The sequence below is a fragment of the Alternaria incomplexa genome (genome assembly GCF_024043165.1).
Source record: "Alternaria incomplexa strain BMP 0042 chromosome Unknown scaffold_4, whole genome shotgun sequence".
Taxonomy (NCBI): Eukaryota; Fungi; Ascomycota; class Dothideomycetes; order Pleosporales; family Pleosporaceae; genus Alternaria; species Alternaria incomplexa.
In genome coordinates this window covers 493,589-519,184 of record NW_026249853.1, presented here as the reverse complement: position 1 = coordinate 519,184, position 25,596 = coordinate 493,589, and the positions used below count along the sequence as shown (strand labels likewise).

The window sequence follows — 25,596 nt, the reverse complement described above, 5'->3', positions numbered from 1 at the left end:
TAAGAAGGAGCGACAACGATGACTCCATTCTGGCATGGGACTTGAACAGCGAGGCAACTCTCTTTTCATCGTACCAGATCAGACCCGGTCTCGAGGAACTACAAACGGAGTCGCAGGAGCTACTAGCGACGTCACCAAAAGCATTCGAGAACTGCAACGATCTGACATCACCGCATGCCTCTGATGTATCTTTTTCCCTTACAAATACTGGGATAAACTTGCGAACTCCGACAGTCTACATACAAGTACCACAAAGCAGTTCAACCTATGGTTATTGCCTTATCGGGCTTCTTAACTGTTCGGCAGGTGTTGCTATGCGCTCTCACATGCTTGGCATTATCTTGCATCCCCTGCAAAGAGATGACGACCAACATGCCCTACGGTCTGTGTACAGAGGTGCAGCCCTGAGTGCGGGTGGACATAAGGTCTCGAGAACGGTATTTGTGAGTATCAGAGATGCCATCAAACGCACTGAGAAGAGCGTCACTATCGTTCGTTTGGAAATGAAACTTGGCTCTTTCAATGAGTCATATGTCATCAATAACTCGAACCATTTCATCGAAAAACTGGGTTGGCGCCTCGCAGATGTAACAGGATGGTCTCAAAACCATACTGCGGGACACATACCAAGAGGCCCAAAAAATTGGGATCCGACAACAATGACTTACACACGTTCCTTCATAGAGGGCCAGCTTGACATGTTATCTTTGGAGTTCTCGGGCGAGGCCGGACCATCCCCGTCATCGTATACACTGGATATCAAGGTGGAAAGTCAAAGTCCACGTCCTGAGGCAAGATCTGAAGCTATCTTCGAGTGTAAGGATGGGAGCCATGTTCAACTTACCGTTAATTGGGTTGATGAAGGCACGATACATCAATGGAGAGTATTCAGCATCAACATCGGTATCGTCGCAGTCTTCTAGATAGTGCTGGAAATACCACGCGTGATGAGATGAAAGGGACGCGATTCAATGTAGCCGTATTGCACCTTTTTCCGATATTCCATCGGCTGGGGCTCACCCTGGAAAAAATTAAATTGCTAAGATGGATAATTCTAGCAGCTGAGTGCTGCAGCAAAAGCCACAGCCAAGACCGCCGTGACACTCGCAGCGATCGTCCCTGCCGCGCCCGTCTCTTTGGGCACTTCAGCTCCAGATGTACCCGACGCATCCCCACTCTGCGTCACGCTGTCACCACCCCCAGCTTCCGTCCCATTCGAAGCGAGCGGGTTAGCCTTGGAGAACAGCAGGCTCTGCACTATAGCCAGCGCACTGAACACCTCACCTAAATTGCCGTCGCTAGCAGTTTCCAAACTATCCGCATGATCCCATGAGTGCGAGCACTTCACATCTTCCGAAACTTCTTCGCATATACCGGCGGCGGCTTTGGCGGACGCTTCGAGCTTCTTGGTGAGCGGCTCTGCGAGGGAAGGAGCAGCGATAACTGCACGGGCATACGAGCGTGCGGTGATACCTTTGAAAGAACGCATATCGATGCTGCACTTACCGTTACGTTCGCAGGCTATCTCTGTGAGGATATCGTCTTCGAAGAAGATATTGGAAGAGTTCACGAAGCCTTGTACGGCATCGGTCCATTTCTGTTCGCCGTTGGTCTGCCGGTGGCTATTAGCATGAAACTGGTCAAACAAGGAGAGATACTCACGATGTTCTGCATGATAGCAGAGCCCTCTGTATATACCGAGTGGATGTACGACCACTGCACGCGATTGGCATCCTCGCAATTATCTAAGCTGGCAGAAGTACCGTCGTAAACATCATAATCATCGCTGATCAATCCCCGGTCCTTGGCCCAGGTATACGATTTATCCGCCCATTCAGAGTAAGTCTCGTTGCCGGTAAGTTTGGCTAGGCGGGCAGCCAGGAGGAAGAAGTCGCCGGTGGCAGCATTAGACTTGTAGTCGTATCCAGACTGGAACGTGAAGATTGTATAACGAAGACCTCCTCCACAGGTTTCTTCGTCCCATCTTAGCACCTGTACATTAAATACCTCGGCGGCGTATTCAGTCCACGATCTGTTCTCTGGTGGTGAGAAGCTAGTTTCGGCCGCGGTCAGGGCTGCTAGAGCCCAGGTGGTTTGATCCTCGTTGGTAATTTGACCAGTTTGATTCGCTGGCATAAAGGCATAATCCTCACCAAGCTGCGCTTGAATGCCTTCGGAAACGATGGAATCATACTCGCTATCGCCAGTCAGGTAGGAATAGTCGATCAACGCGTTGAAAACGAGACCGGCTTCCCACCAGTAGTAGGGATCGGGGAAGATGCCGGGGATTCCAGATTCGGACACGCTCTCATTATAGAAAGTAACAAGACCATTAGCAAGCATTTTTGCAGCACTCTTGATGGAGTCTATCGATGTTAAGCTTTAGTTACGCAAGTGGGGACGACCGTTGTTACCCTGGTTCTGAACATCCAAGTCTAGCGCGGCGGTAGAGCTGATGATGCATGATAAAGTGAGTGACAGGACGCTAGCGCGTGCGAACATGATGAAAGACGAAAAGAGTGTAGTTGAGCTGCGAGATAGAAGTTGACAGTAGAAAAGCCAGTACCTCAAAAAGCAACAAGACAGGAAAAACAGCTGGTGATGTTTGTCAAGTGGCACAGGATCAGCGCTAGTATTGCCCATCCAGCCGCTGTGCTATGCGTCCAGTCACGGTTCATCGGCTAGCTAGCGCAGAACGCCTGAACCCACATAGCCTTGTTGCTCATCTCGCATAGCCATTCAGGGGCAGGGCATCGTATGAGACGTGTATACGGGCGTAATGCTGCCTTGTGATGGACATTGGAGACAGCACAGCCTTACGATAAATATAGGTGCGCCCCGGTTGCGGGGCCAGGAGCAGCCACCACATGTCATCTTTCATGCTTGAATCTGTCCGTGTAGCTAATCATGCGCATGGAGTTGGTTGAACGACTCTTTCTGTGCACCTCAAGGTCATACGGCATCGCATCAATTCGCCTTCCGACCGATACCCATCTTTGCGACTAGAGCCTCCGCGATGTCGCGCGCAAAATTTTCATCGTTGATCGCGCGCTCGTCCTCAATTATCTCGACCTTACTATCCTGGAGCCCTCTTCTTATCGCATCGAAGAGCGCCGCATCCGCCTTTTCGTCTTGAAACGGCCCATCAGGGACCGCAATCATGCTAATACCGCCCTTTGGAAGCCATATCTGAATCACCTCAGGGTTCTTCGCATGAGTTTTCAACTTCGCCGCAATAAAATCGCCGACTTGAGTCGCTTCGTCTACGGATGTCCTCATCAGGGTGACGACAGGGTTGTGCTCGTAAAGTTTGCGGTCCTTGTATCGTTCCGGTACCGTGTTCATGGGGCCAAAGTTTGTCATGTCAGTCGCGCCTACGGAGACGATATATGGTATTCCAGCTTCTGTAGCAGCCTCGAGACGATGCTCGCCCGCGTTCATGACACCGCCGGTCATGTGGTCGCATATCTCGGTAGTGGTAAGATCCAGCACTGCATCAAGGCCTCCTTCTTTGACAAGTCGCTCCATTGCTTTTCCACCGTGGCCGGTAGCGTGGAAGACGTACGCTTCAATATCGTAATTTGCTTCCAGATGTGTTCGTATAGAATCGACGGCTGGGGTAGTAACACCGAACATGGTAATACCGACGCGCTTCTTCTGAGATTGGAGGGCATCTTTTTGACGAGACGCGTATGCTCGAGCCATTCCTGCGATGGCGGCTCCAGCGTTGCTGAGCACGTTTCGGAGTACCTCGTTCAGACCAGCGACGTCTACTACGCTGTACATCAAAGTGATATCCGTTTCTCCAACGATGGGTCCAGTGTCACCGCTTGCGACGGTAGAAACGATAAGTTTGGGGAAGCCGATGGGAAGTGCGGTTCTCATCACTTCTGCCGCTAGGGATGTGCCACCCGAGCCTCCTGCGTTGATGACAGCGTGTATCTTTCCTTCTTCAAACAATTTCTTGACTGCCTTGGTAGCACGAGCAGCCATCGTCTTGATGACTTCGCCTCGAGGTAACTCACTCACATCTTCTACGCCACCTTGATCCTTCAGCAGTTGGTCTTGGCTGATGCTGATGGAACTGTGCCTTATACGCTTTCTACCTACATCCATCAACGTCACGTCGACATTGTTTTGTTCTATTTCTTTGCGGAGGAAAAGAAGCTCCTCCAACTTTGTGTCGCAAGTACCGAGAAGTACGACGCGTGGGTGAGAAGACATGACGATATAATTGTCTGATGGAAAACACAAAATGTTAATGTATGAGTATCGAGTGGACCGTAGCTGCTAACACCGGTGTGATGACCCCCGCGCCTGCATTACGTCATCGTGCATACTTCAACAGCACGACCCTGCATCATCACTACAGCATCGAGTCTTCCGATTATATCTTCTGAAATTAAACCCCTCATTGCCCCTCTAATAGAGAGCTGAAGTGCGTTTAGTACGCAAGCATGTCACCCCCAACCGATCGCAAAAGTATATTACAAAATCTCCGCTCACAAATCGACAATGGCAAGATCATTGTTGGTGCGGGCGCTGGCATTGGACTGAGCGCGAAATTTATCGAAGCCGGTGGCGGCGACCTCATTATCATATACAATAGCGGAAGGTATCGAATGGCAGGCCGCGGTTCGTTGGCTGGTTTGATGCCATACGGAAACGCTAATGATGTTGTGTTGGAAATGGTATGCCATATGATAATAACAGTCGCACCGATGCAGCTGCTAACAATATCAGGCTGGCGAAGTCCTCCCCATCGTCAAGTCCACGCCGGTACTGGCTGGCGTATGCGCGACCGACCCGTTCCGAGATATGTCTCGCTTCCTGAAGCAACTCAAAGACCTCGGCTTCGCCGGCATCCAAAACTTTCCGACTGTCGGATTGATTGACGGAACTTTCCGACAGAATCTCGAAGAGACAGGAATGTCGTACGACGCCGAAGTGGAAGTCATGAAGATGGCGCGAGAGATGGACCTTCTAACGACGCCGTATGTGTTTAATGTGGAAGAGGCGAAAAAGATGGCGAACGCAGGCGCGGATATTCTGGTCGCTCATATGGGCCTTACGACGAGTGGAAGCATTGGGGCGAGTAGTGGAAAGAGCTTGGATGATTGCGTTAAGCTAATCCAGGAGATCCGCGATACTGCAACGGGTATCAAAGAGGACGTCATCATCTTGTGTCACGGCGGCCCCATCGCAAAGCCAGAGGACGCGGAATATGTGATTAGCCGAACGAAAGGCGTACATGGTTTCTACGGCGCAAGCTCTATGGAGCGCTTGCCAGTCGAAGACGCGATAACCAATATCACCAAAACGTTCAAGGGACTGAAGCCTGGATCCTCTGCATAGCCTAGTAATGGGGAAATGCATTCGTTATTTTGTGGTTGTGTATCTACAATGTATACCGGAAGTCGGGATGGCGATCGCCAAGTTTACCTGAGTCGATCTGTCGGATTCGTTCCTCGATAGACATTACCTCTCTCTTCTTATTAATACCGCGCAAAGTGAAGTACATGAGAGCGTAGCCACATGCCGCGATTGTGATCGTTGTGATGGAGACCGCGTGACCAATCACATAACGACCATCGTCATTCGTAATACGGTAGATCTGGCCGGCCATGATACCCGCCGAGTTACCGATCGTTTGTTGCAGTCCTATGGCGGTGGCGCGCTTGAAGTATCCCGCATTGCTGTTGATCACCCAGGTAACGTTCAAACCCACGACACAGTAGATGCCAGTAGCAGTGACAAAGGTCGCAAAGTACAGCACCCCGGTCGAGGACATGGAGACACCCAGCATCATGGCATAACCAATTGAGGTAACTAACGCCAAAGGAACCATGAAGAACGCTCGTCGGTTGAAGTAATCCGAGCAGAAAGCGACGAAAAGATATACTGCCGAGGCCCAGATGTACACGGGCACGGTGAGGAGCTGAGTGCGAATGCTAGAGTATCCAAATCCACGAATGATGACGGGGAGGAATGTTGAGAAGCCGAAGGAGCAGGTATTGGCGCAGAATTGGCAAGCAGAGCTGAGCCATACTTTGGGATCGCGGAAAGCAAGCTTTACTTCCGACTTGTCCAAGGCATCTGTTGTCATCGACTTGCCCTGGTACAATCGTTCGTTCTCGTGTCGGGCGCGAAGCAGAGCCTTTTCGTCTTCGTTCAACCACCACGCGGTCTCGAAATTGTCAGGTAGTAGGAAGATGGTAGCAACACCGACGATGATGGAGATGAGACCCTCCACCAAGAATAGCCAGCGCCAACCAGCTAGTCCTTTCGCGCCATGGAGATTTGTGAGACCGTACGCCAGTAGCCCGCCGAATGCACCGCTTAGTGCAGATGCAACAAAGAGATACGACACCCTCCGCGCTTGCTCCAGAGGCTTGTAGTACATACTCAGGTACAACGTCAAGCACGGAAACAGGCCGGATTCGAAGGCACCGAGGAGCAGGCGGGTAGCGATGAGAGAGGCGTAGTTCTCGATGAAAGCAGCCCCGACAATGACAGCGCTCCAGCCGATGATGAATGTTGGAATTAGGCGGGATGGTCGCAGCTTCTTCAACAATATAGAGGCTGGAACCTCGAAGGCGATGTAGGTGACGTAGAAGAGCGTTACGGCAACGTTGAGACGGTTGCCGGTGAGTCCCAGATCCTCGTTCATGCCTGCGATGGCAGCATTTCCTGAGCGCTATCAGCAAATGACCTTGTAAATTCTTATTGCGAGATGTGTGTACCGATGTTGGACCGGTCGAGGTAGGCCACCTGAAGCACACTTGTTAGGCTCGTTGTAGTGGATGGGAGTTTGTATGCCTACCAGAAACACCAATACCATCATCGGAGATAAAATGAGGTCCAGTTTGCGAATAAGCTGTGGATCTTAGTCAGCACGTGATACCCAGTTTTGCGTGCATTGCTTGTACCTTCTTCTCAGCGACTGGATCAATATGAATCTCTTCGCTAGCGCCAATTTGGGTATCCTTCTCGTGAACTGAGCCATCAAAGGTCTTATCATCCGGGGTTGGATGCGACATAGTGTCGGTGGTGTCGTCTTCCGCGGCTAGACGAGACGGAAAGCTCATGATACAGGCTTGCGATCCAAACCAGACCCATCTGCCATGACATATACCTTATACCGTTCATCTTGACCTGGGACAACATTATTGCCGATCGGTGCCTAAGGAATTGTCCGACGCGGGAAGATAGCGAGCCCTGCTAAAGTGGGCATGATACGCATGGAGGATGCGCTAGGAACATTGGCAGGCAGGCGTCCGATAGAGATACTATCGGCTAAATCCCAGCGTTATCGGGAATCATCAACATGACGGAGACGCGATACGAGGGAGAAATGGACAGAGGTGACGAAGGTCCGTCAGCGAAGAAGAGGAAGAAGAGGAAGAGAGGTCGACAAGCGAAGAGCTGTGTCGCGTGCCATCGGCGGAAGCAAAAGGTGCGTATGACGTAAGCAGTCGCTCCGAGCTTCGCGGCGCGATAACGCGTTGTGATGACGACCCTCCAACCCAGCCATCTTCGCAGTGCTTCCGTTATGAACGATTGCAACCATTCCACGAGCAATGCTCAATACATCGGATAGATAGCTGATGGCCTACGCAGTGCGACGGAGAGCTGCCATGCTTCAACTGCAGCAGACGCGACGTTGCCTCGAGCTGCACGTACAGCGACGAGGCTGAAGCCCGTCGTCGGCAAACTTCACGTGTCGCCGCTATCCCTCTGAATGATGATATATCGTCAGAGAATCCAACAGGTACGTTTCTATCGGCGCTGGCCTTCACGCAGTAGAATGCGAGAGCCTTGTCGACACGCTTGTTGCAAAGATTGGTGCTAATGTTACCGCGAAGACACACGGACCACTTCTACGCGTGCCAGAAACTCGCCCGAACCCAGAGACGCACAAGTCGGTAATCTCTTCCGCAGTCGAGATGCCCCATCCTTTTTCGGCTCATCCTATTTCGGACCTCAAGCTGCAGCGAAAATAATCGAAGAGCCCGCACCAGATCTTTCCTCCGGCATACGGCATGCTGCAGCCTCAGCGCAATCTTTCCGCGATGTTGGAGGCCCTTTTTCGCAGATCTGGGATCTCCTAGGTTTGCTGCCGCGCAACAAGGCCAGCGTCGATCGCCTCGTACATGTCTTTCTCGACGAGCTGAATTGGACCATAGACGCCATCCATCCGCAGTCTTTCAAATTGAAGTATGACGAGTTCTGGGAGCGTAAATTCGGCTTCGATGACTATGCATCTGTCGATCTCAGGTGGCTGGCATTGCTGTTCATTGTGCTTGCGTACGGTGTTTTCCTCGACTGCCCCCATCCAAAGAATGGCGAAGTGCAACGTGAGCTTCAAGAGACATCACTACGCTTCTACTGGGCAGCAAGACGTGCTATAGTCATTGCACCAACATTTTACGGAGAGTCGACAGATCTTGTTCGTGCCGGTCTTCTGGTCACACGCTATCTGATCCATTTGCGAAGAGTACCAGAGGCTTGGCTTACGACCAGTTTTGCCATGCGTATGGCCCAAGCACAAGGCATGCATATCGATGGCGAACGTTGGCGTCTCTCGCGTAAAGAGACCGAAACCCGAAGGCGTTTGTGGAGCCATCTTTACACCTTGGATAAAACTATCGCGCTTGCCATCGGTCGTCCCTTCGCCATAGTTGACCAGCAATGTCTCGTCAAGAGAACCACCAACGTCTGGTTGGACGACCAACCGGACGAGGACACGTCCGCCATTCCAGAACTACCAATGTCTGAGCCGACTCTGAGCGTTTACAACTTTCTCGCACACGATCTGGCAAAGATTATCGGCAGCATTCAAGAGCGTTGCTTTGGTCTCTTTACCGTTTCGTACGACACCGTCATTTCGCTAGACCATGAGATTATCGACTGGGAGGCAAGGTTACCAGACTACTATCATCTGAAAACCCCAGTTACATCTATGGATAGCACGCACCCCTTCCTTTACTGGAATCGCTTGCATCTCCACTCCATGTACCATTTCGCCCGCGTCACGCTTCATCGACCGTACTTGCTGCGCCAAAGTATCACCAATCGCTTCAGATATAGTCACGATGCGTGCATATCGTCGGCATGCGCAGACCTTGCCATGCGCATCGATTACTTCCAACAGCCATTGAATGACCGTCTGAAGTGGACTTTGGGTCCACACCACCTCTTCAACAGTGCTTTAGTCCTCGGAATAATCGCTGTCAAAGATCCACACTCGCCTAAATGTCGCGCGATACTAGAGGACCTCTCCGCATATTGCGAGATGCAAAGAGCCGATATTTGGCTCAATGAGTTCGCGCTAGCTGAGGTCAAAATCATTGAACTCTGCATCAAGAAAGCAAATCAGTTTCGTGCTAGTCGTACCGAAACACGTCCCAACATAGCAGACAATGCGCCACCTGCCGTGCATGGTGCCAATACCATCGACCTGACATCACCTTATACGGAAGATAGCTCGGCAACGGTGCCAGATCTGCCGGCGATAGGTGCAGGTGGGCCCTTCCAATGGCATGCGCCTCCATGGGGTGACCCATCTTTCACCACCTTGTTTGAACCAACCGATCTACAACACTGGGAGAATGTACTGGATAACATCACACAAGAGCAGATGCTGTTCGGCTTCCAATAGCACATCACGCTCTGTAGACACTGCCGACCCCGTCAATTGTGCAACCATGGTTTTGGCATATCTCGTTGCTCTCTAAGGAGATGGTACTGTTTAACTTGTATGTCATGTAGCCTCGCTGTCGGTATATACTCTAAGCTTCCTCATAAGCTACGGGTGTAACCAGACTTCCCATACCATGACTCATTACAATCCTCAGATCATCTCCCGGTTTGAGCCATACCTTTGGCACCTTGCTCACACCGATTCCATGCGGCGTACCCGTCATGATTACAGTACCTGGCTCCAGCGTCGTTCCTTGGCTCAGATATGCCACTATTTCTGGTATGCTGAAGATCATATCGTTCGCCAAAGAGTACTGCATCGTTTCGCCATTAAGTACCGTCTTCAGCTCAATATCGCCGGGGACTGGTATCGAAGACGCGGATACCAAGCATGGCCCTATTGGCGCGAAGCCATCAAAGCCCTTGCCGAACCCCCATTGCGCGCCGTTGAACTGGTGGACTCGCGCGGTTACGTCATTCGAACATGTGTAGCCCATCACGTAATCCATCGCATCTTCTCTGCTCACGTTCTTGGCTGGCTTCCCGATGACAACCGCAAGTTCGGCTTCGTAGTCGGCTTGACCATCTGTCGCCTGATGTGGAATGATCAAGGGCGCATTCGGCGCCCCTAGGCATGTCGAAGGCTTGAAGAACAGCGTCGGGTGGTCGGGAAGGTCCAAGTTCATCTCTTTGGCATGTTTCCGATAATTCAGGCCTATACAGCGGATGGTTCCGACTTCTGCTTTTGAAAGCGGTGGCAGTAGTCTGGATATCGTGTAGGTCACTAATGTTGGCTGGGTATCCACGGAGAGTACCGACGATCCTGTGAAGACGCGGACTTTGACTTCCGATCCAGAGGCAAGGGCTGCACCGACTGCGACTCGTTAGATATAGCAAGTAAAGCTTGGAAATCGGCATACCATCCAGCTCAGCATCGATGGGCTCGCCGATATGCTCAGCACCGTCCTCGGTCGCGACGAATCGCACTAAACGACTCCAACTCTATTCGGTGTTAGTAAAGGGTTTTGACTATCCACGTCGATCGCGTACCGTCTTCATACCACTTGCGATATCCATAGATCCCATGCTTTGAAGCCTTGTGAGATTGATTGCTGGTGTTCTGAATCGCTTCCAAAGACTATTCTTGGGCCTGCTCGTTGGGTGCTTGTCCCCTTTTAGTTCGCAGCAAACAATTGGTCTTATTGCGAAGGTGTGCATCTCCGCTGCTTATCGATCGGGAATTGATAGAGAAGCCGACACCCCTGCTCGAGCGGGTCACTACCCCACCACTCATACGCGCGACGTCGGGTAACGTTATCTGAGATGCTTGTTTCCGGTCCGGTTGACAAGCGGACGAAACGGGTAGCCGTAAACCTCCAAGCCTGTTGCGTCGTTCTATGACAAGATGAGCATGCAATAACATCACTGCAACCGCTCCAAAGATGGAAAACAACATACAATTGCTTGCGATACTTAATAAAACGTCGCTGAAATAGTCAGATGGGGGCTCTCTCTCTACTCCAGGCTTCGCTCCTTTGCGCCTTTCCAACCTTCAAAATTGCTTCCGTAAAGCCTTCTGCGTATCCTTCTCCTTCTTCCTTGCCCTCGCATCCGAGTTCAGCCTTTCCTGCTGCACGTGCGATGGACGGGCATAGGTCTGCTCGTACTGTCCACGCAGTGTCTCCATTATCGCAGGATTGCCTACTTGGCCCATCATGCCTAGATCCATCATTGAACGCGAGCTGAACTCGTCGATGCGACGTTCACCATGAGGCACGTTCGCCAGGCTCGTATCAATAGGCCCAAATTGACTGCGCCGGTTCAAATCTACGTTGATCCGCCGAGGTGTTGGGGGTGTCACCGTCATGGAATCCGGTGAGCCTATTGTTGGCCCTTGCGTCGGATTTGATATTGTGAACTGCACTGGTTGATGCAACCACCCAGACCCTTCTTCTGGTTCGCTGAGCATACGCCTCGTCATCGGGTTGCGGCTCGCAGGAGGAGGCGGAGGAGGAGGTTCCGTGCGCGTCATAGGGCTCGCCAACTCCAAAGGCTTTGGTGGCACACGAGGAGGCTGCTTGCGCACGTTCAGGGGCTCAGGCCGGAGTTCAGAACCGCACCTGAAACTATCGTTGTCCATCGAGCTTCTCACTCTCGATTGACAGACGCTAGGCGGAGTCACGGCATTACCGTTCACGTCGGAGATCTGGGACACAGTTGACTGATCCAGCGATATTGGTCTCGACTGTATCATCGCTGCCAGCGGAGGTGACGTCACCGACCGCTGAAATGTAGACGGCCGAGGAGTGGCGAGCTCATCACTCTGTCGTCCGGGTAATTCTGATTGCAGCGGCCTTCTCGTATGAGCCATGCTCAGGTCGGAGCGTGGTGACCTTCGAGGTGTAATTCCTGTTGTCATCATTTGATGTGAGGTCTCAGGTACCTTTGGCGTCGCTGGGATCGTGGGAGTCGACCGCGATGGACTTGGGTTCACGACGTGCAAAGGCTGTCTCGAAGGCAAAGGACTAGCAATGCTGCCCGTGTCCACGAATGGGGGTACATATGCTCGACCTGTTCCCTCAAAATCCCTGAGTATAGACTGTTCAGCCGTAGAAGAGGATTTGGGCTGAAACCAGCTTGTCTTCTTATTGACATATGTTGTGCCACTCTTTAGTGCTGCTTCAGCTATACCCTTGACGTAAAACCCTGGCCCTTTCTGCTCGACAACTTTAATGCCCTTGTTAGTCTGCCTGCTCTTATTAAAGACTTGCTTTAGTAGATTCTGGGAGGGCTTGGGCGCTTCGGGAAAGTTATTGATGGTCACGCTGACCGGAGCGTTGAATATGTTTGTCACCGGGTCCTGCCGCAAGCCAGACGAGATCACGTCAGACGAACTGACAGCATCGGCAGCAGTGGCTGGCGGTGGGTGCTCAGCAGCAACGGAAGTAGCGTGCTGAGATCTTGCAACAGGCTTACGCGTAAAACTTCCCTGAGACGTGCGAGACGACGGCGGTCGAATAGCAGATGAGGCTTCGCTTGAACGTGGAGATGACGAAACGGGTGTGAACGGACGGTGGTCTGGTCCTTCCCGCTGAGAAATATCTCGGTCCCGATGATTCCAGAGATCGGAGAGAGTGACCTGTGGTGTTGAAACGCGCTGAGGTGCCTGCGTTTCCTGGGCTGTGAAGAATGTCCCTCCGGACGATACCGTATTCAGCCGACTCGGTACACCACTTGCTTGCGACGATGGCGGATATGCGCCAGGGAACGATTCGCTTCGCGTAGACACATTGGTTCCCTGCAGATGACTGTTACCCGCAGTTTGGCCCTGGAATGAGGGCACTGAAGACACATTGCTGGATCCCCTATTGCCCAACGGGCGTCGAGACACGACACTTTCTTGCACAGGCGTCTCAGAAAATGCTCTCGTCACGCTGCGAGGTGCTCTACTGCTCGCGTACGAAGGGGGGTATGCTCCTGGAAGTAAGGGCGTCCCAGCAATCGGCCTTGAATCGAGCACCGTACTAGCAGCCGCCGAACCGGTCTGGGAAGGAGACGGAGGATAAGCGCCAGGATATCGGGGAGGCTCTTCGCTAGTCTGCGACTCGTTCGGGATATCATGGGATACCTCAAACGACTCCACTCTCCGCGCAGGATTCTCTTCTACCGTATGATACGATGGCGGACGGCCTGATGAAACTGATCGGATGGAAGATCTGCTTCTATCAGAGGCTGGTGGTGTAAGAAGTGCACCAGGTGGGTATGGCAGCCTGATATCTATCCTGCTGTGATCCGTCGTGGTTGTGGCGGTGACGATGTTAGAGCGTCGGGCTTGGTCTGCTGCCACTGATCGAAGACTTGCTGGTCGCGATGCAGATGCCTCTGAGATCGGTGTTAAAGGCCGATAGAGTACATTCGGGTTGTCAATGAACTCCTGAGCATCGGCCACGCTCCTTTGTTGCTGCTCAGTGACCGGACCTGGAGGATATGACGCCATGGCCCCCAAAACTGGACGGTCTTCTGAACGCTGGGTAGCCGATGGCTCGCCTGGTGGTCCAGAGTTTTGTTCTTGCTCGCTCACCCAGCGCAGCATATCCTCTCGAAGTTGCCCGACCTGTGCAACTTCCCGAGAATGTTCTTCATCTTGACTTTGTCTTAAAGCCATCTGCAGCTGCTCGTCCTCGCTCAGGCCACGCACAGCGTATGCCTCCTGAAGGCACGCAAACTCTTGTTCATGTTGCCGCTGCTCAGTCTCGGCTGCCACCTTGCTCTCGACGATGGCTTGATCAAAGATCTCTTGGCGTAATCGTGCAGCTTGAGCCCGAGCACGCTCATCCTTTAGAGACTGTAGTTCAGCTTTTCGGGTAGCATTGCGTTGCTGATCGGCAGCTAGGGCCTCAAGCTCCGACTGCTTTTGAGCTTCGAGAAGTCGTTGTTGGTCCGCCTCTGCGTCAGCATTGCGTTTCTGATCCGCCTGTTCGGCCTCTACCTGGCTGATGGAAAGCGCAGCAAGAGTATCCTCGCGTTCCTGATGGACAGCCTGTGCTTCACGCTCAGACTGCCTTTGAGCCTCGAGAAGGCGTTGGTGGTCCGCCTCTGCGTCAGCATTGCGTTTCCGGTCCGCCTCTTCTGTCACTACCCGGCTGACGGAAAGCGCAAGAAGGGTCTCCTCGTCTTCGTCCTCGGGCTGACTGGCGGCCCTAGCGCTCGTAGGACGAGGTGGCACTCCATCTCCCATTGTAGCTCGGCTCGCCTGAAGAGCGCGATTCATCTCTTCTTCCTCGTTCTTTGCGACGTCGGCCGCGACCCAGGCCAAGTCTTCAGGAGCGAAGTCCTCGTTTTCGTCGTACATTTCGATGCTTGGGCCTTGGTCTTGGAGCTAGGGGATATGGATATTGAGTTGGGCGGGCCGGCGCAGTCTTCTAAGCGATTGTCGGAAGAGGTGAGGGCGGGGCGATGTGCGAGGAGAGCGGTAGTCGCGGTACAGCCGGTGAAACCAAGACTTTGGGAGCGCTGGTGGGTGTAAGGGTGGAGGGGAGCCAAGGTGCTTGAGTGTAAGAGACGGGCTATTTATCAGTAGACGAAGCACCCTCTGGGTGCCCGTGCTCATTTGCATCTCCTAAACGGGCCCATGGCGAGGTGATATAATTTTCGTAACGTCATAGCAGCTCTGGAAAGCCTGCAATGACAGACGCTGGCCATGTGTGGTCATAGCATTTTCCGGACAGTGAGCCAGGGAGCTCACTTGGCGTGAAGACCACTGGAAGAACCCCGAACATCGTAACCGATAAGTGATCTGAAAGCTTGGACTACCATATACTGTTGTATTGTATATACTGACGAAGAGGGTGGACCGACTCAACCGTTGATGCGAGGTCGTAGCGCCAACATATAGCATACGAAACATCACTTTCCCCGCCCAAGAGGTTTGTGTGTCGACACATTCGTTGCTGTTTGCATGCGCGCTTGTATTTGGTGTTTGGCGTAGGACTCTTTCCGCTGACGCCGTTGCTCTGTTTGCGCGACCACTCCTCGTCCTCAGTCGCTAGTATTTAATCGCTCTCAAATTTGGTATTTGTCGCAATTCGACTGGGTTTGATGTCCAGAAGCAGTCCACCAGCTATAATCCACATCCTGTAGTCAACACGTCCACGACTTGCTTTCGGAACTCAATCATGCCTTCGACTGGATCTTCATAGTGCCAAGTAAGACACTTTGACACGACTTGCGCGTAAGCCTTTCCCATCTCTCTCTCGATTTCGGTACTGTTGGCCCAATCTAGTATCGCATTGTGTATACGATTAAAGAGATCCTGCTGCTGTACTATGCCGAAGATTGGAAACTTCTCTATGCGGCGGGCGAAGACTTTCGCCATCGTCCGCCATAGTCCAAGCTCTAGAAGAACCACGCCCAGTGAGTAGATCTCGTGCTCGTTGGAATATTCTGAAGATGGTCGGCCAAAACGGTCATGGTGGCGGTACAGGTTCGGCTCCAACGGGAAGTGCGTGGCCTCGAGGGGTTGGAGGACACCCCAGCCAACAAAGAAGGGAGACAACTCGAGATCGTTAAACGATCTTGGCAGCATTACGATACTGCGCGACTGTACGTTCCCGTGAACCCAGCCGGAGGCATGCGACTCGAGTAGTGTGCTTGTCAGCGCTCTTGCGATGAGAAAGCGACTTCCTATTGAGGGTCTCGCGGTCGGACCCTTCGAGATCATGTCATACAAAGACGGTGGGTTTGATGCCCAAGGATGGCTTTGCGGAGCGCGGTAGATGATCAGACTCCTTCTGTTGAGTGGATCATCGATGAAACCCATACAGCTTAATGTATGCAGCTGGTAGCCGTTCTGGGCGTCGCTCTTGACGGATACGTCAGTCTGATGAGGAGCTTGTAGCAACCACGTCAAATGACACATGTACTCAGCAGGCGTCTCGTCGTCCGATCGCGTTTCAACAAGAACGTCGACTTCATCTCCACCGTCATCGTATATCGTCTTGATAAGGCCATGCGATGGCTGCCCAGTGCTGATCGTTTCTCTGAGCGCGCCAACGAGCGCAGTATAGTCGCCCGAAGGTTCTGCACCTGCTCGATGCTGGCGTTCGAGTTGTTCTGCCACGCCAAGAATAGCAGCCTGCCTGGAATTACCGAATCCTGGATCCGGAGGTCCGATGCCAAGGAAGACAATTTCCAGAGTTTGACGAAGCCGATGTGTCCATTGCAAGCAATTCAAGGTGAGTGTGGCCATCTCCTCTTCTCCGAACAATGCTTTGTATAGCCCTGGCCGCGCCTTTTCCCGCCAGAGTTGCGAGCGTTCTTTCATTTCGTCTCTCCAGCTCTTCTTTTCATGCTGAACATCTAGTGACGCAGCACGACCGCGCTTCAGATCCTCAATGCTTCTTTGCCCCGCACCGGGGGTGGGACTCTTGCCGATGTACCTCCACGCCTCCCGATGTGCGGCTAGAGACTTGTTGAGCGAGTAAAGAGAGTGCTCTACATCACTTGGTAAGATACGATGTAAACGACTGTCGCGTAAAACTCCGGTTAAGTCGCTGAAGCAGACATTCGAGAACACATCCAGGAACACAAGCGTCTCGTTTAAAAAGTTCGTTGTATTAGTTACGCCGCTTGTGTCTTTCGTGACGTCGCGGACAAAGATCAAAGTTGCGCAGATGACTACAGCGACGTTAGCATCGTGAATCTAACTCCATTGTCTCCTGTTCCGTGTTTGAGAGCAGACAAACGATTAGTCAAAACCTTTTTAGTTCAGCCATCTCTTGCACAATGTCGTGAAATACACGAAGCTTAGAACGTGGTAGGTCGTTGATCGAGGAGTTCAAGCGATTATTGACGGTGACACGTACGATGAAGGAGTTCGAGAGATGCGCTGACATGGTCCATAGCGTCCTCTCGTGTTTGAATGGCGTCGCAAACTGCCCAACAAAGTTTGACCTCAATCGCCGCTGATGGATTGCAATGAAGTCGCAGGAAGTGAGAAGTGCATTAGCGGCGCAAGCTGTCACGAGGGTGAGCGAACGGCAGTGCGGCGTCCCATCGTCGCGCTAAGCCACCACGCGGGCGCGTTGCACCCAGCTAAGATTAAGTTACCCCGCCGCCGCATGGCTGTTACGAACGACTACGAAACGTGATAGGCAGAATCCTGACGTGATTTGACGAAAACAAGTAGAAGGAGATGAGGAGCTGAAAGGGAAGTGGGAAGATTGGCAGCTATCCAAGGTCGGGCGCGCGTTCGCGATGGGGACGTCATTGCCCGTGCACAGTTTCGAAGACACTAAACTCACCTGGGCAGTACGTGCGGACTTGACAGGACATTCGCTTCTGCGCCGCGTCTTCTCTTCTCACGATTGTCAGTTTGCAAGATGCGAGACAGTCCACTTATAGGGTTTGGATTAAGTACATAGTCAATCTACACTATCTTGGTACCCGCCAAATAGACAGCACGTGACTGACGTCATCGATCGCGCGACGTGCGGGTCCCCTTCCTTCTCGACCTGTGTTCTCACGATGCCAGGAGACCACCTTACGAAAAGGTCTTCATAAGCTCAATATCTACGCGGCTTCTATCCTGCGATATGGCGGCTGTGTATCATCTGGTCATATGCCCATGGTATCACGTGGCATATTTCTAAGCTCCATTTCGATTAGAAGCCGAAATTGGTACTCCTTCGTTTACCACGTCTCACTCTGTATACATCTCCAGTGCTCGGTTTGCTTGGCTGGTCTCTCTGCGCATCTACATCGGAGCTTGTGAAGCGTCCAATCAGTCTCCGTGCGAGGCCAGGCCGCGTCTCTCTTTCCCGTTCCCGTTCCCGTTCCTTACTCCGCCCTCTTTGTTCGTGATCGATTACCTCGGGGACGCCCTCACCTCTATCTGCATATGAGTCTGTCATACTCGGTCCTTGTGGTTTATCGCAAAGTCGACCGTGCACGCCTGCTCTGCCAGAGCGCCAAGAATAGCTAGAGCCGATCGACTCGGTTGGAGAAGTTGAGCGTTTACCTGGTGGCGCGAACATCCGCGTGGGAGCGGACCGGAAGGGCTTCGCTGGACGAACATGTATCGTTGAGTGTCCTTGTGATGACGAGCCGATCAAGCCAATTGGGGGCAATGCTGTAGCCAAGTCACCCAGATTGAGGAAGTGCAGACTCGAAGAGGTCGAGCTGTGTGTTGAGCTGCGGATTAAGTCGTTGTTTGTCATGCTGGTGTCTACAGCACCTGCTGATGGTATTGCGTGAGGTCGATTTAAGCCAACTCTCTGGTTGCGGTCATCGCCATGGCTCTCCTCCGCACTCTCCTCGCCAGTGAAACTGGACGTAGTCGTGTGGAATCCTATTTCTAGCCCGGGTACGAAGTTTTGCTGCCTCCCGTCTGTCGAATATGTTTCGGTCTGCGAGCGCGTTTGCCATTCTTGCGAAGACTGCCGCGACATCTGCGCTGCCAAGGAAGGTGTGCCAATGACTTGGAGTTGTAGAACAGAACTCTGGGTGTTATTGCTAGCTCCCAGTATTGTTGTCAAATCGAGCGATGCGATCAACACATCGTATGAGCAGTGTGAATGAATGGTACGGTCCATAGTACAGTTGCCGGAGCGATTACCCACATAGGCGATGGCGTGAAAGATAATGAAACAACTCTATCAGTGCCATGCTCGCAATGTGAGCAAGGTAGCCCAGCCAAGTGTGTCGAGTGAAAGAAAAGACATATCTGATCCACCAACGGTCTTACCGTGTTCCATTCTCGCGCAAGAATGAAATCAAACCAATGTTCTCATGCTACTTCCTAGATGCACTCTAGCTTTCGATACACTGAATTTCTCTCATCGAGGAGCCTCAACTTTTCGGGTTACTACTGCAAAGGTTCAATATCACAAAGCTCTTAGTCGGGATGAGAAAACTTTCTCCTAAGATGTCGCAACCAGCGTTATCAGGAGGGCTCTCATATTTGTCTGCCTCCTCCGGCATCCTTCTCGACAAAAGCGGGTATATCCTAAAGAAGTCTCTTCATGATACATTATTGCGCTCGCGCGACATATATTTGGTTGTGTGAATTTTGGAGTCTCTCGACGCGGGAACCGATTCAAGAGATGTGAATATCAAATTCGATCAGAATAATCGAGTTAGCATAGTCTAGACAGTAGTACGCATTATCCTGGGACCCAAATCGAGACCCACATCCTAGCATCAAGGCCGCGAACGTTGAGATTAGGCCACTTGCTGGTAACACTAGTGGAAGGGCATACCCGTGCGCTGTTGAGATCGTAGCCTCTACGTCGAGTGTCGAGCAGACGATTTAGTTGTTTGCTTCAAGGTCGAAGCTCAAATGCGTCCTTGACTGTACTTACTGTTAATGTGTCGGAGACCATACCTAGGTACCTAGGTATGATGATGTTGGTAGGATATTTTATGTGTATTGATGAAACTTCGAAGACATACCGTGAGCGATTGGAAAGAGGCATATCCCACGCGACTGTTTGAGCGACGCGAAGGTTTGCCTTCTCAACAGTGGCCTGAGTAACGACCAGCTCTCACCCCAATTCCCACAAGACGTATATTCAGAGACGAGATCATGGGCGAGAAAGACGTGCGATGAATCAAGGCGGAGCGAAGTGCGATTGCTTGTTGTGCTGTGTTCATATGACATTACATTATTCGTGTGGTAGGCCGACGCGTCGATGACGTCACGGCCCAAAATCTGCTTGATCGTCCATAGACGCGAGCTCCGCTACCTCTCCATCACCACGCCCCCTAGCTACCACCAACCACACCCGCGGCGATGGCGGCCGTTGAGTACGAGACTGCGCGGCGCTACGCTTCGGCTTCTGAGGCTCGAGACGAACCGCGCCCTACCACGAGCTGACGACGCGATGGGTAGCACCCGACACCTCCGCTCCATCCCGCACGCGCCGACCCGATGCAGCCGCACTGCAGACCCCGATGTATTCGGTCATGGACACCTTCCACCCATATATATATACAAGAGGCTCAAGTCTAGTGAGGCTTGATGCCACCGGGCGGTGCCGGTTTGCTGGCGATGCGCTTATCCTGCTCTTCTTTAGGGAGCGTATCCCATTCGGCGACGTTCTTGTCCTATGCGATGTCAGTAAAGATGCGTGTATAGAAGGTCGCTGTCAGACTTACCCATTCTGCTACACACTCAGGCTTCCAGTTACATTGCTCTACCTCGCCGTACATGGGGTGATTGCGGCGCGGGTGGAGTGTCGGCCATCCCGAAGCATGATAGTGATGCTTTACCAAAGCCCCCCTTGAGTCATGGTTACCGGAGTCCGAGTGGCCTTGGCCGGCTGCGAAAGCTTCCACATTCAACACTAGGATGCCATTGACGAGTCTCGACTCCGCAAGATTGTGGAAGAGGTCCCAGGTAACCGGCTTGCCTTGATTCTGTGCAGTCATCTGCTCCAATACAGCCTTTGTGAACGCAGAAGGACCCGTCCCGCTTATGACCTCGTCGAAGTCTAGCTGCAGCTCTGATATCTCGACCTCTTTCTGATGCGACAGCTCATGTAGCCACGCTTGTATGTTCTCCATGAGCCTCATCATGACTGGCAGTCTGGGCTTGGCGGCGAACGTCCATTGGCAAAAGGACTTGCACTTGCCACCAAGGATGGGGTGCTCGGCGAAGGTTGGCTCGTCAATCTCGACACCAATAATCATATCGACCTCCTCCTCAATGTACCGCTCGGGTATGAATCGATCGATAGGACGGAGACATTCCACATCTATGTCGGCATACACACCACCCTCGGCGTACATGACGAGATAACGAAGCAAGTCAGCCTTGATGATCGTTATGTTAAGCTCTCGGTAAAGGTTGACAAGGTCTGGTCTGTTGATACCGTGAGCGCCGTAGTGGAATTCGAGGTAATCGTTCGCGTTATCGTCCGTCAAAACCTCGTACCGATACCGGGGGTTCTTCGCCGGCCAGGTCTTCGCTGAATCCGAGTCGCGTTTCTCGAAGCCTAGAGGGCCGACCTTCCATGTCTGCCAAATCTTCCTCGGAATCACATCACTTTTTAGCTGCAGTGGCTGTTGATATCTGAGCTCGCGCCTGTAATTGTTGGCAGCCCGAATGGGTGTAGTAAAGAAGTGTGTATTGGCGAAGAACAAGAAGATGAAAAGCAGGGCAAGATATGCAGGCAGGACCCTTCTCACTTGGCTCGTGAGCTTGCCCGAGAAGTGCGCTGCAATTGGGGAATGGGGAGCCATTGCAATATTGAGGTGAAGCTTGGGTGGAGGTGCCCTGGGTCGCGTGCGCATGCTGTGGTTATTACAAAAAGCAGGCGACTATTTCGATCCAGCCATCCTGAGTCTTTGAGAGATTAGCTCACTGACTATCTTTTCCAAGACCCTCCTGTCGTTTTTACATTCGGCCCTTGCGCCCACCAATCCCCGCGCAGCTCTACTTCCTCGGTACATCGGTACAACTGTTGAATGCAGGACCAGCCTCGTGACGGGTGTTCAATAGCGCATGTGCGTCGCATGGCTAAGGAGCCGCCTGCATCATTGCGGCGGCGATGTTGGGTCAAGACGCCTAGGCTAAAGCTTCTCTAGATGATCCCTGCAAGATGGTCGGAGGCGTCGACACAAACGGTAGTATCCCCACTCAAGCCCCGCACCGGACGTCTCTCATCAGGAACGGCCCAACTGTATTGTCTATGATATCAAACTGTCTTGATTCGTGGGCTGTTGACTTCACAAGATGGTGCAACCTCGGATCCTTCTGGGGTATGATGCCAAGTTCAACATGCCCCGCTTGCATGATCGACTCGACCTGGACGATCGCTTTATTAAACTTACCGTTGTGAACCACACATGCTGCCTCGGTTGAGGGAAGCTAAAGGCATAGCTCCCGTCAGAAAACTACGCGTTCTCTAGCCTCGCGCGACACCCGCACCATTCGCTCGTGTACCAAGCGTTTGTGGGATTCTTAGATATTGACCTTTACATTCGATTGAAACCACAGCTGCCATCACTTCTGCTACCGCTTCGGATTCAGCTATGCCAGCCACACACCAGGGCTTGCTCGACAAAGGTTGCCTTGACGATGTCAAACTCTCGCCGACAATATGGAAACCAGTACGAACAACGAAATTGAGTCTCAACGCAGTGCGTCCCGAATTCTTGAGCTTACGCTCAATAACGAAGAGCAAGCCTGCAAGACCAACAGCATGGCTGGATGGCCTTAGGGGCTTTGCGGCGTTCTTGGTGTACCTGCACCATAACCAACTTTGGTCTCATGGAGGCAAGGGCAATCAAGCATTCGAAACTTCGTTTGGCTACGATGGGAAATACTACTCGGCAGCATTCCCATTCTTTCGACTCATATTCTCTGGTGGTCACTTCGCAGTGGCTATCTTTTTCGTCATCTCAGGATATGTCCTTTCGCTCAAAAGCCTACAACAAATCCATGAGGGCCAGATCTCAAGTGCGTCGAACACCGTCGGCTCTGCCCTTTTCCGCCGCTGGCTTCGACTATACCTTCCCATCATCGTCGTCACCTTTGCGTGGATGTCGTTCCGCCATTGGAGTGGAATATCTGTCGATATGCGCAATATGGAACCTACGTTCCGCGAGGATGTCATCAGCTGGTATCGAACTTTCAAGAACTACAGCTTCGTCTTCTCTACGAATATCTACGAATTTACAGAGCCCTACCACCCTCATTCCTGGTCAATTCCGATTGAGTTCAAAGGATCCATTATCGTCTACACCGCACTCTCCGCTCTTTCCCGATGCACACGCAATGCTCGCCTCATGTGCCAGGTGGCTCTGGCCTTCTACTTCCTGTACGTGGTAGACGGCTTCTACGGAGCATTGTTCATATCCGGAATGCTGCTCTGCGACCTCGACCTGCTGGCCGAGCAAGACCAGCTTCCACGATTCCTCAGTGCGCTGGCTGGGTTCAAGGAGCTCATATTCTTCCACCTCTTCATCGCTGCACTTTACCTCGGCGGTGTACCAGCATTTGATGCACCCGACATCGATCACACAGTACTCATCTCAAAATCTCCTGGATGGATCTGGCTGTCGCATCTCAAGCCTCAAGCTGTCTTTGACGCCAAATGGTTCTACCTCTTCTGGGCTGCGTTCTTAGCCGTAGCGTCGATTCCACGACTACCATTGCTGAAGCGCTTCTTCGAGACCGGGGTTTGCCAGTACCTCGCGCGCATCTCATTCGCGCTGTACCTAGTTCATGGCCTAGTCATCTGGACAATAGGAGACCGAATTTATGCCGCGGTTGGGCTTTCAAGACCGTTCCACCAGGACGGTCTCCCAGGATGGGTCGACAAGTTCCCGCTTCCCAAGGGGGGGCCCATGGGGCTCGAGCCTGCATTTTGGCTATCGCAGCTAATTATCCTACCCATTACGCTGTATGCAGCCGAGGTTGTCACGAAACTAGTCGATGAGCCCAGCGTCAAGCTGGCAAATTGGCTTTACAGATGCACCATCCAGCCACAAGTCTCCCCTCCAAAACACCAGCGCAGCTACTCTGTACGTTAGAAGAAATTGAAATAGTCTTCATCCACAAATCTTCGTTTGTGTCATCGCAATGCGGTGGCCGACTATCGACTCCTCTAGACACTTTTGGCTCGGCTTCATGTGATGTTGGCACGCCAGGGGCAACCCGTCACGGCGCTACTGCAGGTGCTAAACGGGTAAGATGCATTATCATGTTGGTGCAAATGTTTATTGGTGATCCAAAGTGGAGATTGCTCCGAAGCGGCGCCCCATGGGGTACTTGCTCGGCATGGACTGGTGGTCCTTGCTCGCCTGCCGATCATGCTGACGGCAGCACCCGGAATTGGCGACATCACCGTGCGTGATTAACTCGACCCTTGCTCTCAATTGTGTTGGGACTTTGATCAGGATCAACAGGTCGTCGTCAGTGTCACGGTTCCATTCAGGCGACATGCACCTTGTTGTCGGCTGGACTACGACACGGCTCGGCGCCCTAGCAGTTTGACCAAATGCGCATGTGAAGTTCCCCTCCTTTTCACGAAGGTTGCATCTAGACCTGACTAAAGGTCCATCGCGAAACCTGAACTGTACTTCCGTACACAATATGCGACGGCGACACAACATTACCCTAGCGACACTTGCTTGTCTCGGAACCGTATACCTTGTCGCACAACACCGATATGGTTTCTCATATGCGCATGGAGACGGGCACATTGACGGGATCGAGATCCTGCCATCTGACGGGCACCGTGTCTCCAACCATGACGATGCATCCGCAATCGGAGAGAAGGGCTTACTAGACGGTATTCGGCCGTCCAGTTTAGCCAACGCACATTCCGATTCTGGCCTTCACCCGGAACCTTCCTTCGCAGGAGCCTCGCCACCGTTTAGTACGGAACACGTACCCGGAACGAAATACAACTTTCAAGACGAACTCCAACTCGAGCTTCCCACTTCAGTACTCCAAAAGTACCTGGCACAGAAGCCTCGCAACTACAATCCCAATGGTCCGAGAGGATATGCGTATGCAACTTTTCTCGCTACTCGCAATCCTTCCTTGAAGGACCCATATTTCCTCGCCATCCACTCGCTCATCTACCGACTACTCTGGTCATCCCGCACACGTAGTAAAAAGTACCCCTTCATCGTCTTCGTAGCCGAATATGTCACAGAAGAGCAACGCGCACTCCTCAAAGGAGCTGGCGCCCTAGTCCGCGAGCTTCCACCTCTTCATTGGGAGTGCAATGTCGACGGCGTAGAAGACCGATGGAAAGACCTCTTCGCCAAGCTCAACATGTGGAAAGAGACGGAGTTTGAGCGCATCCTGTTTCTGGACGCTGATGCTTTTCCGCTGTCGAACATGGACGAGATGTTTGAGCTTGCGCCGATACAGGAATGCATACCTGAGAAGCTGCATCTCGATGACTTCCTTGAGGACGGCCCGGTATGCGAACCTTATATCTTCGCTGGCGTCGCGCAAGATCTCGATGCTAAGCACCCCAACATCAATGTCGGTTCAATGGTCTTCACTCCTTCTTTGCGTATGCACGCTCGCCTTCTCCAGAACTATGTCAAGACCGACAATTACAACTGTTTGATGGCGGAGCAAGCATTCCTGAACTGGCAGTTTGGTCCTGAGGGCGCATATCCCGGGACGAAGTTGGAAAGACAATGGGGCGGTTTCTTCCCCACCGAGGGAGAGGGCGATGGCTCGTTGAAGGTTGTGCATGAGAAGCTTTGGGTCGCAGAACATGGGTGGATGAAGGACGAATGGGAGAAAGTCTGGAAGGATATGATTGCGTTCTACGAGAGTAAGAATTTTGCGAATGCGAGGAAGAGTGATGGTGTGATTGCTGAAAGCAAGTGAGGCGGTCGAGGCTTTGATATGCTTGCATTTAT

General features: G+C 52.3%; 11 protein-coding genes across 11 annotated transcripts; 4 read left to right on the top strand and 7 right to left on the bottom strand.

Moving 5' to 3' along the window:
- Positions 1 to 1,054: 1,054 nt before the first annotated feature.
- Positions 1,055 to 2,502, bottom strand: J4E90_003371 (uncharacterized protein; the record flags this gene model as incomplete). The annotated part of the gene is made up of 3 exons (XM_051432941.1): positions 1,055 to 1,612; positions 1,663 to 2,366; positions 2,415 to 2,502. The coding sequence occupies 3 exons, from the start codon at positions 2,500 to 2,502 to the stop codon at positions 1,055 to 1,057; spliced, it is 1,350 nt and encodes a 449-aa protein (XP_051292839.1).
- A 465-nt stretch (positions 2,503 to 2,967) lies between these two features.
- J4E90_003370 (uncharacterized protein) lies at positions 2,968 to 4,224 on the bottom strand (the record flags this gene model as incomplete). Its single annotated transcript, XM_051432940.1, has 1 exon — positions 2,968 to 4,224. The coding sequence occupies one exon, from the start codon at positions 4,222 to 4,224 to the stop codon at positions 2,968 to 2,970; it is 1,257 nt and encodes a 418-aa protein (XP_051292838.1).
- Positions 4,225 to 4,457: 233 nt separating this feature from the next.
- Positions 4,458 to 5,355, top strand: J4E90_003369 (uncharacterized protein; the record flags this gene model as incomplete). The annotated part of the gene is made up of 2 exons (XM_051432939.1): positions 4,458 to 4,691; positions 4,744 to 5,355. 2 exons carry the CDS (start codon positions 4,458 to 4,460, stop codon positions 5,353 to 5,355), a joined length of 846 nt encoding a protein of 281 aa, XP_051292837.1.
- A 43-nt stretch (positions 5,356 to 5,398) lies between these two features.
- Positions 5,399 to 7,040, bottom strand: J4E90_003368 (uncharacterized protein; the record flags this gene model as incomplete). The annotated part of the gene is made up of 4 exons (XM_051432938.1): positions 5,399 to 6,690; positions 6,744 to 6,771; positions 6,824 to 6,877; positions 6,930 to 7,040. The coding sequence occupies 4 exons, from the start codon at positions 7,038 to 7,040 to the stop codon at positions 5,399 to 5,401; spliced, it is 1,485 nt and encodes a 494-aa protein (XP_051292836.1).
- Positions 7,041 to 7,327: 287 nt separating this feature from the next.
- Positions 7,328 to 9,661, top strand: J4E90_003367 (uncharacterized protein; the record flags this gene model as incomplete). The annotated part of the gene is made up of 3 exons (XM_051432937.1): positions 7,328 to 7,456; positions 7,621 to 7,771; positions 7,866 to 9,661. The coding sequence occupies 3 exons, from the start codon at positions 7,328 to 7,330 to the stop codon at positions 9,659 to 9,661; spliced, it is 2,076 nt and encodes a 691-aa protein (XP_051292835.1).
- Positions 9,662 to 9,791: 130 nt separating this feature from the next.
- On the bottom strand, positions 9,792 to 10,761 carry J4E90_003366 (uncharacterized protein; the record flags this gene model as incomplete). Its single annotated transcript, XM_051432936.1, has 3 exons — positions 9,792 to 10,576; positions 10,623 to 10,704; positions 10,753 to 10,761. 3 exons carry the CDS (start codon positions 10,759 to 10,761, stop codon positions 9,792 to 9,794), a joined length of 876 nt encoding a protein of 291 aa, XP_051292834.1.
- A 493-nt stretch (positions 10,762 to 11,254) lies between these two features.
- Positions 11,255 to 14,554, bottom strand: J4E90_003365 (uncharacterized protein; the record flags this gene model as incomplete). Its single annotated transcript, XM_051432935.1, has 2 exons — positions 11,255 to 13,000; positions 13,616 to 14,554. 2 exons carry the CDS (start codon positions 14,552 to 14,554, stop codon positions 11,255 to 11,257), a joined length of 2,685 nt encoding a protein of 894 aa, XP_051292833.1.
- Positions 14,555 to 15,322: 768 nt separating this feature from the next.
- On the bottom strand, positions 15,323 to 17,103 carry J4E90_003364 (uncharacterized protein; the record flags this gene model as incomplete). The annotated part of the gene is made up of 2 exons (XM_051432934.1): positions 15,323 to 16,878; positions 17,067 to 17,103. The coding sequence occupies 2 exons, from the start codon at positions 17,101 to 17,103 to the stop codon at positions 15,323 to 15,325; spliced, it is 1,593 nt and encodes a 530-aa protein (XP_051292832.1).
- A 3,105-nt stretch (positions 17,104 to 20,208) lies between these two features.
- On the bottom strand, positions 20,209 to 21,444 carry J4E90_003363 (uncharacterized protein; the record flags this gene model as incomplete). Its single annotated transcript, XM_051432933.1, has 2 exons — positions 20,209 to 20,307; positions 20,359 to 21,444. The coding sequence occupies 2 exons, from the start codon at positions 21,442 to 21,444 to the stop codon at positions 20,209 to 20,211; spliced, it is 1,185 nt and encodes a 394-aa protein (XP_051292831.1).
- A 792-nt stretch (positions 21,445 to 22,236) lies between these two features.
- J4E90_003362 (uncharacterized protein) lies at positions 22,237 to 23,739 on the top strand (the record flags this gene model as incomplete). The annotated part of the gene is made up of 1 exon (XM_051432932.1): positions 22,237 to 23,739. The coding sequence occupies one exon, from the start codon at positions 22,237 to 22,239 to the stop codon at positions 23,737 to 23,739; it is 1,503 nt and encodes a 500-aa protein (XP_051292830.1).
- Positions 23,740 to 24,301: 562 nt separating this feature from the next.
- On the top strand, positions 24,302 to 25,564 carry J4E90_003361 (uncharacterized protein; the record flags this gene model as incomplete). Its single annotated transcript, XM_051432931.1, has 1 exon — positions 24,302 to 25,564. One exon carries the CDS (start codon positions 24,302 to 24,304, stop codon positions 25,562 to 25,564), a length of 1,263 nt encoding a protein of 420 aa, XP_051292829.1.
- Positions 25,565 to 25,596: the final 32 nt, after the last annotated feature.